Genomic DNA, 15,097 nt, shown 5'->3' with positions numbered 1-15,097 from the left:
TTTTGAAAAAAAATCAAAGCCTCATCTTTTCCTCACTGTGGTCAGACAGGAACCGACTAGACTAACACAACTATTTGGTCTGTATACAGGATATTCTTCTGCCCAGGGCTGTGTTGCCACAGGCTTTTTGAGAGAGCCAATTTAGACTGGCAAAATTACAGAGTACAGGGAGCCCTCTGAAGGAGGGGGGATGGGGAACACATCTGGAGACCCCCTCCCCTCCCCTCCCAAAATGCAACAGTAGCAGAAAATAGAGGGTGGTTATGGGGATTCCTCACTCCTTAGGATATCCCTTTAGTTCAGTTGTGTCCCCTCTAAAAGTTGCAGTGTCTGTAACTCGCTGTCTGTCAGTTTCTTTTTCACTCCGTCACGAAAATCCAGTTCAAATTTGTCTATATTTCTCTCAACCTCTCTACCACCCACTGTTTCACCTCCAGAAGAGCTTGTCTGGTTTGTGGCCCTCAGTGGCTCCCGTCTGGAGGTGGGGCTGAAGCCCAACTGCCTCCTGTGGTCATGGTTCTCTTGCTCTGTGGCTGACAGCAAAACGTAAGAAAAATCTGGAACTGGAATTAAGAAACCAGAGGAAAGTGAGAGGGGGAAGGGACCTAAGAGTTGTATTTGGAAAGTTAGAATGGGAGGAAGAAGAAAGTAAGAGAATGACAAAGAAAGAAAGGAAAAAAGAGGGAGAAGGGAGTGAGGGAGCAGGAGGAGAGCAGGGACTAGAGTAAAAACCTCACATGCAGACTTTAGATCTAACACCTCATTCTCCATCTTATCAGTAATGCATTCAAAAAGGTCTCAGAGTTGTAAACACGAACACTGGCTGCTTTGAAATCCTTTTGGTGAAAAACCTGTGAGACCTGATCTCCAGAGAGGAGGGTCTGTGTCTGGTGGCAAGCTTACAAAAGTCACAGACTGCAGCTGTGAACTTGACGCCATGCCTGTAATCTAAATCAGCCCTCACCTGTGAACACCTGCAGAGGCCTGGCGCGCTCACCTGCAAACGCTGCGCCCGTCTCCCCCCCTCTCTCACGCGCCTGGCTCATCATGCATGCTGAGCGGATCATAATGAGCGTTAGTTCATGACTATCCTCCCTGACCCATCTCTGATCTCTCACAGCTGCCAGCTGGAATCTGAGTCTGAGAATATGAACTGGCTTTAAAATGCAGATGTGTTAGTTGGGAGACAATGCGACGGCAAAAATGCATCCTCACTCCACATTCGCACGTGAATGTCCCTAATATTTAGGTAAAAAATAGCAGATCCAGTGCAGATAAGTTAGAATAGTTCATGCATGCCTCTTGGTGGAGAAAGCTGTAAATATTTAGATATGTAAATAAATAAAACTGATCAGATCATGCTGTGGCTGAAGCTGATGCTCATACCTCACATGAGGGAACCACATTTTTAATTGCATCATATGTTGACTAGTGTAAACACTAAACATCTGCAAACTCCATCTTCGGTTCAAGAACCTCTCTCGCTCTCTCCTTCTCTCCCCTTTTTGCCACTCCGAGAATGAATCTTTTCGCTGTGACTCATTGTTCTCAGAAATAACTCTTTTGCTCAGCAAGAGGCACATATTCCCAAACATTGTGGCTTTGGCTGTATTCCCAATTCCACTGCTGCTGAATGAGTTTTATCAGCGTATTTATTTTTCCAAAGACTAATGCCTTATTTTCTCGCGCACTGAGCTGCTCCGTGCGCACCCTGCACTCCAGCTCCAAAATGACAAGCTCCCCTCTCCTCATTTGCATACTGAGCTCTGATTGGTTGGAGTGCAGCTGGAGGTCTGGAATAAGGGAATGGAATGCGATGAGTCGAGCAGCCGTGCAGTTTACCATCCCGCTTAGACCCGGACATGACCCAAACGTTACTTCAAGAAAATGGATCAGATGGAAAAATAGGGCATTGCTCAGCCTGCGCACACATGCTTTGCACTGCTACAGCTGTGGTCCATTTTTTGACATTTTAGGAAGAGCACCCAAGTGACAAACCAGAAATATTTTAAATAACAATATTGGCTAAGCTGAAAAAGTATATTAAGAATTCATGTACATACATATATAGGAAGTAATGTATATGCACTTGTCTTTTTTCTTTGATGTGTGAGAGCATAAAAAGAAATGAGATTCCTGTTGGTATGCGTGTATGTCCTGCTTGTTTCAATGCCTTTTGAAGCTGTAGTACTGTTGGAAGACTTCTAATTATGAAATGCAGAAATATGACTCTCTTCCTTGTTGTACTCAGTACAACATAGATAAAATCATTCTGTGTGTTTTGTTGCACAAGACTAAAACACGGATGTTGTGGAAATTAGCTCAAAATCCCCAGCTGCAGTAATAATGCATAGTGTACTGTAGTTCACTTGAAGTGTACGGTATACGTGTGATCCAATAAGGCTGCTGGAATACCTGATCACTGATCTATGGCTACGTACAAACTGTCAGTTTTTGGGATTGGCAACCGCATTTACTTTCAGGTGTCGAGTCTTGAAATGTCCCATTCACACAGCAGCTTACAGAAGTGTTTTGAATACTGTTTGTATGAACGTGCAACTGGAGTCAAGCCGTATGCCTTACCAGTAACCATAGCAACAGTGACCAAAGTAATATCAAAGATGGCGACGTCCATAAAACTTAAAGTCTTATCATTTTCTGACATAACAAGTCCAACTGAGCCACGAGTTCATTCATCAAACCTTTATTAACCGACAGCAGTTTTTATATTTGGTTGAAGAGCGGAGCATTTGAGCCGCGCACAGAACACAAAACTGATGGGAGCGACTCTGGCGGAGACTGGATATAAAACTTTCAGCTCATTTCTCCGTCACTGTAAGTTACCGAAACCACACATGAAAGCACGGACCACACGGTAGACGCGTGTTTGTGCGGTAGAGTGACTCTCTCACACTGAATGACGTGATGGACAATTAGTTGTCCAGTCCTGTTCCGTTCACACAGCGCGTGTGTTCCGAGAACGCGGTTCTGAGCCCTGAAATTTACGCTTGTGCGGTTGTCACACCCGTAAATAACCGTACTGTGTGTGAACGTAACCGTATTGAGGACTCAAATACAGGACTGACAACCGTCTTCTGCTGCGGTGTGAACGTGGCCTATTTTGGTATGTTAAATAGCAGATTTTGACCACCTGTGTCACTTGAAACAGCAATTGTAACACTAAGTAACTCAGTCTGCATTTTAATGTGAGAAGAATCATCTTATTAAAGGGATAGTTCACCTAAAAATGAATTTTTGACATCATTTACTTACCCTCCATTTGTTCCAAACGTGCGCAAGTTTCGTTCTTCTGCTGAGCAAAGAAGCAGCTATTTTGAAGAATGTTGGTAACCAAAAAGTTGACAGTAGCCATCGACCTGCATAGTATTTTTTCAACACCTGAGAGAAATTCATACAGACAGGTTTGGAACAACTTTAGGATGATTAAACGATGACAGAATTGTAATTTTTGAATGCACTATCCCTTTAATGTCATTATCCTACTTTTTATAAAGGTTTACCTGTAAGCCTGAGATATGACTTGTTTTCATTTCTCCTAAAATCTGACCCTAATGACAGAGACACACTTTTCCAGTTCTTCCAAGCTCTTCTGGAATTCTTCCTCTGAGGAGTCTTCCAGATGTGGAATTTCAGGACTCTTGCATCAGCACCCCAGCACTGCATCATTACCGTTGGCCCCTGCAAGGTCAACCGAAAACCAGACAGACACCACATAAGAAACTTTTAACTGACACTTGTCAAAACAGGAAAGAGCTTTACAGAGAGATCAAACCGATTAGAGAAGTATTCTGACTGTCTGCTGTGATAACAGATGCACACAGGACCACACAGACAGGGAAGTTGCGTATGTGACTGCAGGTTTCATTCTTTACACGGATCATTTATGTTTGCATTTTGCACTGGGCTAATAGATAACTTGACAAATTGTCAAGGCACCACTAAGCAAATTAAAACGCACACGCAGCCTGCAAGCATATGCAGCTCAGAGTTATGAAATGGCACCCTTAGTCCGGATTAATCAAGTCTATAAACATATCCGCCCCACACGTCCATGAGCAGGAACATTTAAGGAACATCAAAGTTTTAGGGTGGAACTGTTTATACTGTCATGCACAACTGTGGTGATTAGCCCGGCACTGACGGCAGGAGAGCTGCGTCATTTCACCAACTCTATCATCAGGGTGTTCCCAGGATGTCATTCGTCAAACAATACGGATAACTGCCATTGCAAGGTTTACTTCCTGCTTCTCTGCTTATGCATCCATATGGTGAGCAACGAGTTTGACCAGATACTGCGAACTACAATACTCGGTTCTCCTCTGTTTCTTAATACAAGTTTGTTGTTTTAGAAGCGGTTTGATCGACTAGGGACAGCCAGAGTAAACATTCATAACAGCACAACTTTCCCATTCCCCTTTTCAGAGAATTCTTGCAGTGGTTAGGGGTAGGCCTATATGTGAGAACTCATACAGGTGCTGGGAGTGTGGATGTGTGCACGTGTCCTTATGTGTGATATGTGCATAGCGGCTGGTTTTTATGCTCACTGCGCTACAGGTGTGTCATTCACACACCTGTCCCCGTTCACCAGGATGTAAACACGATCAGGTCCTCTCACACCTTTGTCACACCCTTACTCAGCAAACACACATTCGCATACCCCCACTTCTGAGACGCACATACACGTCCTATCGATTCGCAAGATGACGAAACACATTCTAGACTCACTCGTGCATAGAGGAATGCATGTGTCTTTATTAATCTGTCTTTCAGACACACACCTTGAGCTAAATGACAATATAGGGATTTATCATTGTTCTTCTGAAGAACTAGCTATATTTAAATGATAATTCGAAATAGGTCTGTATATATAAATTAGCATTAAGAGCTTACATGAGTTGACCTTTACTTAAAATAACATGATCAGGGAGTGGATAGAATTCAGTCAAATGATTATTTGTTCATGCATTAATATTGTATACACTACCGTTCAAAGGTCTAGGGTGGGTAAGATGTTTTTGAAAGTCTCTTATATTCACCAAGGCTGCATTTATTTGATCAAAAATACAGTAAAATAGTAATTTCATAGAGAAAGCTTGTGTAAGGTTAGGGAAGTTTAATGGGCGCTTAGCTAAACTAAATCCATTACGGCTGTCGCAAATGAAAAGAAAGTTAAATTAAAGTGTTGATTGCAGAATTAAATATAAAATCTGTTCATGTTGCATCACAATTCTTTTTACGCGCTTTTACAGCGTTGCGCATTAAAACCAATCACACATGACTTTGTTGAGTTTATGAAAGCAATGGCCAATCAAAAGGATTCAGATGAGTCATCACTGAAACGCTGGGGTTTTGATCAGTGCACATGCTGGCTGACTGAATTCTGCACTCAGTGTTGCCAAGTATGCGTTTTTCCCGTGGAATTGGGCTATTTTAACACTGTTGCCACAGGCTGAAGAGACTCCAATAATGTGATATTTCCAAATAAATAAATACATATATTGTCTTTGTGGTCTCTCCTTCCAGCACTTCTCTGAGCAGATGGAGGATTTCTCCAATGACCTTTTCAACAGCTTCTTCGATGATCATCTGTTGGCGGAGAGGAACCCATTGTTGGATATGGATCTGGACCCTCCAAACCCTGACATCCAGGCAGAACACAGCTACTCTCTCAGCGGGGACTCTGCCCCACAGAGCCCCTCCATGCCCATTAAATCAGATGATGATGCAGGTTAGCAAGCAGCTCAGCATGCCTTATTCATTCCTCTTCTTGTTTGTCATTCATCCACGCAGAAAATCAGCTATCCGTGTTAGATTATCAGGAGAAGATTTTACACTCCTGATAAACGGCAAAGCATTCAAAGCATTATCAATCAGCTGCTGTGTTTTTCTCTAAAGTCTCTTTCTTCTCTCTGCGTCTCTCCTCCTTATCTCCCGGAGCACCCGTGCAGCACAGGGTTCCTTGACAAAGCTCTAGCCAAGAGCTCAGTCTACCATTGGAAGCTGGGAATTCCAGGAAGACAGCCAACACTCACACTCGCTCACTCTTTCTGTCAGTTCGTCCGTCTGTCTTTCTCTCTCTCTCTTTCTCACACACGCCACGATCAGGCCAGGGAACTGTAGACATCCATAAAATAAAAAAAGGGATCTGGTTTCCAGCTTCAGATGGAGAATTTGGTGGGGGTGGCTCAGAGAGTTGCATCATCCTGAACTTAGGTTGACTATGCGAGGAGTGTGTGCGCAGACTGCGGCTTCTTTCCAGTCAGGCTTTAAATCAACAAATCCTTAAAGAAGCATGAAGGTACTGCAGGATTTCTTGATCCATTTAGCCAGACTGCAATGCCATGAGCATCAAAAATGAAGGTCTTTCTTAGCACATTCATGCTATTGTTGTTCTGAATTTACAGAACAATGTGTTCATTTAGGGTTACAGTGACAGCTTTAGGGGTGTAAGCAAGGGGTGATTTGTTAAAAAATAAATATATGAAATAAAGTGAAATTGAATTAATTTACCCTGCCATCTGTACTATTAAAGTTCACTTCCAGGACAAAAATTTACAGATAATTTACTCACCCCCTTGTCATCCAAGATGTTCATGTCTTTCTTCAGTTGTAAAAAATTATGTTTTTTGAGAAAAACATTTCCGGATTTCTTATCTCCATATAGTGGACTTCTATGGTACCAGTGAGTTTGAACTCCCAAAATGCCGTTTCAAAGGGCTCTAAACGGGCTCAAAGGGCTCGATCCCAGACGAGGAAGAAGGGTCTTATCTAGCTAAACAATCAGTTATTTTCTAAAAAAATGATATACTTTTTAACCTCGAATGCACTTCTTGTCTAGCGCTGCATGTACTCTGTGTATACTGGTTCAAGATAGTTAGGGTAGGTCAAAAAATTCCCATCTCATTTTCTTCTCCAACTTCAAATTCATCCTACCTGTACATCGCTGTTTTACCTTTTGTAAAGGGCGTTTGATCTTCTCTGCATCTTTACTTTGTAAACACTGGGTTGGTACTTCTGCAGCAATGTAGGACGATTTTTAAGTTGGAGGAGAAAATGAGATATATAAACTATATAAATTGTCTTAAAAAAAAAAATAAAAAAATGATTGTTTCGCTAGATAAGACCCTCCTTCCTCGACTGGGATCATTTAGAGCCGTTTGAAGCTGCATTTTAGAAGTTCAAACTCGTGGGCACCATAGTAGTCCACTATCCACATCTTGGATGACAAGGGGGTGAGTAAATTATCTGTAAATTTTTGTTCTGGAAGTGACAAGCTGTTGTACCCTTAAAGGTACAGTTTTTGCACCGTTTTTATTCTGATAGTGTAGGGAGATGTCCAGAGTGAGTTCAGGTGTTTCAGTAATGTGTGATATCCCCTCTGATCAATAAAGCTGCCCCTATAAAGGCTTGAGTGGCTTTAGGGGGCAGTTAAAGTAAGCACTGGCTGGTTCACTGCTTTGTCTCCTGTTGCTCTGCAGTAACTTTAAACCCGCTAATGAGCATCGCTTTTCCGTCTCCGCCGGACTGGAGTCGGCCCACTATGATACCTGCTGTCCTGAGAGACATCAAAGCCCTGCAGTGCCCTGTGGGCAGGACCCGGTAGCTTCTGTAGAGTATAAGGAGGGACTTTTCCATATAAAATTAAAAGAACTTTTGTCCATATTATTAACTAACAGCAGCTCTAAGACACATTTAAGATACCACATGAGGAAACAGAGAGAAGTACGTTTAAATGTGCAATTATAATGAAGCTGCAGCAGGTTAATCTATCTGTCCGAGTACACGACACAGTATACAGTACCGTGTGTCAACTCAGTCTTTCCAAACAAGCACACAACACAAAGGCCAGTTATAGTCTGATTGCCATGTATACGAACTGTTGACTTTGACGCACAACTTCAAGTCAGATCAAATTTTACAGGACATTTTAAAAAGGTGATTTACTGCTTTAGTCTGACTGACAACAAACGTTTAAAGCACATGTTACACTTATGTGAAGTGAAAGTTCATTGCCTCGGTTACTTCTGCATCCAAATGTTAATACTGTGTTTTGGATGTCGATCCCCATTATGGTTCACTTCTTAACCAGCAAGACTTTCTAGGTCAACCAGCCTATCCAGAAAAACTTTGCTGGTTGACCTGCTTCACATGCAGACAGCCTGTCCAGGTTAGTTTAGTGCTGGTGTGAGATGGTCTTTTCAGCAGGGATGTCCATAAACTCATTTTGTTTTAATAGAGAGACCAGCGGTGAGAATGAGAGATTCCTTATAGATCTAAGAGACAGAGATGACCCCTCTGATCTATCAGATCCTTCAGAAAGTGTACATTTGGTCTAATCATGTTTGAAAAAGCTGTAAAGAAGACTAATCCCTTTTTCACAATAGAGGCTGTGCATAAGAGTGTGTTTGCTTTAGTGCACCCTGGTGAAGGACAGACTCTTATAGTCTAATCTGCTGTACTGAACACAAGGGTTAGGCACTTTTACAGAGGTTCCCCACAGACCGAGAGCTATGAAGTATAAAATCCAGCGCTCTCCACTGAACAGCAGAACTCCTAAAGAGCTTTGCTCTCCTGTTGTAATCAAACTCCTGCTGATGTCCTTCCCTAACAGAGGACTAACATGAAAAACCTGCCATCCTTCTTTTACAAGGCCGCATAATGTTTTATCGATCCCGCAGTGGAGCCTGCACACGAATGCTACCGTGGGCGATGTGATAACGAGGGCTCCCACTATACGTAGTGCTTTCCTCCCCTTTGAAGCGTCCAGACATGTAGACCTGTTCTCTAGCCACCCTGCATGCCCCCAATCTCTCACCTACCCCTCCCACACCATAGGCTTTTGTGTTAACAGTATAAAGAGAAGCTGGTTTGCTTTACCCTTCCGGTCATTAACTGAGTCTGTCCTCCTCACCTGCATCATAACAGCTCCTGAAACCTCTCTATGGGGTCTGGAGTATGAAATTTGCCACTTTCTCAAAAATATCACTCATTGATTACAATGTCCTCAAAGGCCCCACAAGGCTCTTTATTTAAAGCGCACAGAAGCATTACATTACTGAATATCCAAATGAAGACAATTCAAGTCATTGTAGATAATCTAAAGCATTGAATAGACAGTAAAAAAAAGTATATACTGATTGTTTTGTTGTTTTTGTCATGTACATAAGGTTATCTGTGGCCTACCGTCCACAGGGTTTTGTAGTTGTGGATTTGATAATTGTTAATCTATGTAAACATGCATCAGATGGATGTCTTGTCATGCTGTGTCATTCCTCGTGTGGTGAGTGCCACGCTTTTTGAGCCCACATGTCTGTCAGGTTCAGTAGGACTTCCTGTTTTTATCATCTGATTAATTTGATGTGATCCTTGTGTCTTTTGAGAGACTTTATTTATTAAGTATTTTCATTCCAGAAAATTTTTACAATTTGTTTTCTGTTTGTTTGAACCTGTTATTTCTTTTTTTCAGACTCAGAAGGGATGTGGTCATTCAGTCAGGATCTCACAGCCATTCTAGTGAAGCAGGAGCCCAGCCTGATGTCAGAAAACTGCCCCGACACAGCGCCCCCTCTGGCCAACACCAGCACCTGCTCACACCCCCTCACTCTTGCCCCTCCACCACAGAGGAACCACACAGGAGAGAAGGTAAAAACGCTCATCATACTACATCAACTAATCTTAAAAAAAATGACGTTAGAGTGAAATGCTTGTTTTCTCAGTCAGGTGAATGTTTTGAGTAGATATCAATGGATGTAAGCAAGCTAATGATGGTGAACCTTGCACACACTGCACACCAGAGGGACCATTGTGTTAGTATGACAATGAAAAACATGCGCACACACGTGCTTCATGTGCTTTTTTGCTCAGCTGGCAGTTTGCTCCACTTCTCTGCCCAGCGAACATGTTCGCAGTACGAGTGCGTGTGTGAGGAGTTGAACTTACTGAAGCATTGGATTCGGCTCCAGCAGCATCAGTGTTGAGTTGAGAGTAGATTAGTTCTTTGTGGCTGCCGAGTCCTCTCGAATCTGGCACCGGACTCTCTTTGAGCATCGGAGCCATGGAACTGCACGCTTCTCCCTGACTTAACACTAACTTTCCGCCAGCTCCCATAAACTCTGCCCTCTCTGGGGAGCTGGACTGTACTGTGTGAAGATACCAGTCAACAAAATAAGCAAACACACAGAACAAGAGCTTGAACATTTTTTTGCATGAAAGTAACAAGAAGTGCTGTCAAGAATAACTTGGCTAGATGAAATAATATTCAGGATGGATGGGGTTATATAAGCACATGTCCTTTATTTAAGAAGGGCGGCGAGACACGCACATGGTGTAAAGCTGTTCTGACATCCCACTGGGTTCTGCTGTTCTGTCAGCGCAGCTGTAATGAAGAGCGTCCTCATGGAGGCACTGTGATTGTGTGCCACAGGAAGAGCAGTTTTCACCAGATTAACCCAAACCATATATAACATAGCGTTAAGAAAGGGAGCACCATAATAACTATAATTCAAGATCTGCATATATTACATAATCTTCAGGCAGTGCTTTGGAACCTTTTAGAGGCCACCTTGGAATGTTGAAGTAGTCCAAGTTATTGGTCCAACTAAAACAGAATATGACCTGATTTTGCTCTATAATTTAAATGAACTTGACTAGAGGAGCCAGGTACATTTTATTTGATTAGTTATTTGAAAGATTCTGTTTTTGTGTATTTATTTGTATCTGTGTATTGTTTTATAAATCAGTTCCAGTCCTCGGATCTAAGGCTGACAGTCTGTATAAGGGAAGAGATTTGTCAGTGACTCTTTCTGCATGTTAAATAGTACTGGACGTACTACATTGAACTATTGAAAAAATTATATATAGTATGAAGGTGTGTATTATGAGGGAAGTCCGGACATAGCACATCTTCAATTTGTCAGTGTCATGTGACTTACAGCTTGGTTGCTTCGCTTCACTGCCATTTACAATTTATCTCCTGTGAATCTCTCATTTTGGAATTTCTGCAGAAACAGTAGATCGTCTGGGTACTTTTTGCTATGAATTTGTACATGCTTTGTAATTTTCAACCAGCTTTGTATTGTTACAGTGTCGATAGACTCTTTTTCTGTGTTATCTGCACCCAGATATCCCCATTTTTTTTTTTTTTGCATTTTGCATTTTGCATTTTGCATAATCCACTGGATATTTGCTGACAAATAAACAGGGTGTGAATGGCGCTATTGTGTCGAAAATTTACATTTTTCAGTGTCAACTTGTGTTTAGTAGCATATCAACAGCACTCTTGCTTATTTGATTTGGTGTGTAGGTAATGTAGGGAGAGTGGGGTAAGTTGAGCCAGTGGGTAAGTTGACACACCCCCTGTGTCTTGGCAACGGTATACTTTTACTGTCATGTGACCATGTATTTTGGAATCACACATCATTTCTGCCAGACAGTGAGAAGGAGAAACACATGGGAGGAGTGGAAGGCACCCATTTACTTCAAAAGCGTTTTTTGGCTTGTCAAAGTAAAATTTTAGCATAACAGATATAATGGCTGTTACATCAAAGCAAATTTATTCAGGTCTAAAAATATTTATGATGCATATAGGTGATATAGCAACATATAAAACCATGCAAATCATTTAGCTAATTATTAGCCTGAATTGGTAAGCCAGCTAGCTTTTTCCAAAATACCAGCTATGGGCCAAAGTGAGCTAAATGCTGTGAGGTACGTTGAGCCAGCACTTTAATTTACCCCACCTTAAGGCATTGAAGTTAAATCTCTGAAGTATAAACTGGTATTTTAATGTGATATTACGCAACTGGTTTAGTTTATCATATATATACATATTATTGTAGGTTAATTTTACTCAACAAACTCTGTTTTTGGGAAGGTTAAAACTTTGGTGTTCAACATATTGTTTCAGAAATGCAAACAATTAAAGATTGAAAATTAAACTTTGATTTGCTTTAAGAAAAGAAACATGACTGTTTATAAAATGAAATTTGATTAAGTTAATTTTTAAAAAGGTAAATTATCTTTACAATTTCACATGGGTTTGAATCAGATTCAGTCAGTTGGTCAGTTTTCACCTAGATGGCTCATCTTACCCACTGACTCGGGTCAACTTACACATAACCTGGGGCAAATTGAGCCACAGGAACACTTTTTTTATAAGAAGCCACAATTTTAGAACCATTTGTCATAGATACGTTCCAATAATTTAAAATCAAAGGAAACATCCTGAAATTATTTTAGATACTTTCATTGTACTTCTGCCACATTTTCCCTTATCTTGAAGACCAAGTAAAAAATGGCTCATCTTACCCCACTCTCCACACGGTCTCTAAATATACATAAGGATGCTTTTATAATATAGAAGCCATTGATATTGCGGTAAAGTGTCTGCAAGTTATAATATAGACTGACTCCTTTACCGCTAATAGCACACCTCTGCAATTGTTATGTTTCACAGTACAGTATTTTAGTATTTTTGTTCAAAGGCAGCTCAAGTTGGTGGGGAGTACCATCCACTGACCCAGAAAATAATAAGAGGGAGGCATGAGGAAAAGTGAAGGGTACAACAGCCCCTCTGATCTGAGGCTCATGTCACCTCACTTTGTGCATGATGGTTGGTCTCTGGCCAGACTGTGTGTGGTTAGCAGGCGGGTAGCCTTTGCTCTGTCAGTGTAAACAGTTTGAGTCTGCCTTCAGCTGTGTTTACTGTCTCAGACATCCAGCATGGAGCACATTTAGTCCCGTACCCTAACAGTTGAGTACCATCAGAAATCATCAAAAACTAGAGACCACTGCCGTCTGATATCATCAAAGGCTCTCAGAGAAAGCTGAATGATGTGTCTGTGCCACATTGCTGTAACCTGCATTGAGAAAACACAAACAGGATGCTTCTTTCACAAAAAGTGAATAAGCATCTGTATGCATGTTGTAATGGATGAGAATTTTATTTTACTTCCTTAATGTGTCATCTTTTTTGAGTGAAACAGGATATTTAACAAATAAAAAAAAATGTAGGGTGAGATCTGAGTGTAACAGCAGAACAAGAAAGAAGTAATTTTAGTGGTGGGCAAATTGTGATTAAATATTAAAATATATAACACAAGCATTGTGTAAGACCAGGAATGTGCATTAAATAGTGCATTGTTAATGTCCTGTTTGTTTTTGTTGTGTTAGAGTTCCAAAGGCCCAAGCTCAAACTCTGTTCCTGCCATCAAAGCAGAGCCCAGAGAGGTGAACCAGTTCCTCAGTGTGCCCTCAGGTTGGTGTGAAATCTCTTTGTAGTCCTGCTCTTAACCAGCATGGTCTTTTTAAAGAAGCAGTTTGACCAAGTGAGTCTTGCTCGTTTAGCTAGTTAAGATGCTTGGCAGTGAAAGCAGCATTCCAGCAACCTATATGCTGCGGTCCAGCATTAAAAACACAGCAATTCCGGTCTTTTATACCATGACTGTCCGCCAAATACAAGGCTAAAAAGCATGCACAGTAGCTCTCTACTTTAAATACACAACAACAAGCTAATAAACTCAACATATAGCACTTAGTTGCCATATATGGCCAGTGTGGTTCTTTCGCACTAGTTTAAAGATAGCAAAAATAAGCAAATTAGCCCTCTTTTATTCTGCTCCTTCGCTCTACGGTCAGTTCAGGGTTATAAATACACTAATGGTGTGTTCCTTTTCCAGAGGAAATGAGGCTTAGTGTGAGTGTTTCTTTATTTAACTTTTGCATGTCTTTGACAATCTCTCAGATCTCAACTTTAGCCCTTTCTGAATGGCCCATTGATGAAAAACAAGTCTGATGTAACCTCTGAGAATTGCATTTTAGCCCATAGTATAGAGTGACTTTTTTCATATTGTGGACAGGTTTTTTTTGTTGTTGTTAAATTTATTTACTTTAATACTTTAACTGTTTTTTTTTTTTTTTAACTTTATTATTTTAGTCATTTAATTACTAAAATTAAATTACTAAAATTTAATGACTAAAAGTTTCTAGGTTGCTTATTATTTTTGTGTTCACATACAGTTGCATGCAAAAGTTTTGGGACCCCTTTCAGAATCTGTGAAACTGTGAATAAATTTAACAAAATAAGAGAGATCATACAAAATGCATGTTATTTTTTTATTTAGTACTTTCCTAAGTAAGATATTTTACATAAAAGATGTTCACATATAGTCCACAAGACCAAAAAATAGCTGAAATTATTAAAATAACCCCCTTCAAAAGTTTTGGAACCCTTGGTTCCTAATACTGTGTGTGTGGATGATCTACAACTGTTTTTTTTTTTGTTTTGTGTTGGTTGTTCATGAGTCCATTGTTAGTTCTGAACAGTTAAACTTAGCACTGTTCTTTAGAAAAATCCTCCAGGTCCTACAGATTCTTAGAATCAGAAAGTCACTGCTGGAAAGGGTTCAAAAATGCAAAAGATGCTGGAAAACTGAAGAATCTGCAGGACCTGGAAGATTTTTCTGAAGAACAGTGCACAGTTTAACTGTTCAGAACAAACAAGGGACTGCATCACAAACCAAACAAACAGTCGTAGATCATCCATGTAACCACACACATTATTAAGAACCAAGGGTTTCCTTGATTTCCTTGGCTTCCTTGAACTTTTGATGGGGGTTATTTTAATAATTTCAGCTGTTTTTTTGGTTTTGTGGACTATATGTAAACATCTTTTATGTAAAATATCTTACTCAGGACAGTACTAAATAAAAAAAAACATGCATTTTGTATGATCAGTTTACTCTTGCTGAATATACATTTTAATTTCTTAAAAAAATTAAATAAAATGACTGACCAAACTTTTGAATGGTAAAGTAACTGGATAGTCATGATATTGATAAGTTAGATCTCTATGTATGTACTGCAAATATACACTTTGCTGGTGTTTAATACAGTCATTAGTGTTTGATGTTGGTTCTAGACAATTTTTAGGATCTGAGCTCATAATACTAAGATTACAGGTTTAAGTTAAGTCCTGCCCTACCACTATTGTACTCCTGAGAAAAGGCACTTAACCCTAAGTTTCTCCAGTGTGACTGTCCCCTCAGTACACACATCATTTTGGATGAAAATCTGTTAA

General features: G+C 40.5%; 1 protein-coding gene across 2 annotated transcripts in view; it reads left to right on the top strand.

Annotated features, from left to right (window-relative positions):
• Positions 1-15,097, top strand: part of creb3l1 (cAMP responsive element binding protein 3-like 1) — a 45,502-nt gene that overhangs the window by 18,875 nt on the left and 11,530 nt on the right. For both annotated transcript variants that reach the window (XM_051115760.1, XM_051115761.1), the window contains exons 5-7: positions 5,545-5,749; positions 9,488-9,663; positions 13,192-13,276. In XM_051115760.1, the coding sequence (XP_050971717.1) occupies positions 5,545-5,749; positions 9,488-9,663; positions 13,192-13,276 (466 nt within the window). The remainder of the gene's footprint in view (positions 1-5,544; positions 5,750-9,487; positions 9,664-13,191; positions 13,277-15,097) is intronic.

This window comes from Labeo rohita, chromosome 7, assembly GCF_022985175.1.
Source record: "Labeo rohita strain BAU-BD-2019 chromosome 7, IGBB_LRoh.1.0, whole genome shotgun sequence".
Lineage (NCBI taxonomy): Eukaryota > Metazoa > Chordata > Actinopteri > Cypriniformes > Cyprinidae > Labeo > Labeo rohita.
Note: the sequence above shows the minus strand (reverse complement) of the source record. Positions and strands in the feature narration are given on the sequence as shown.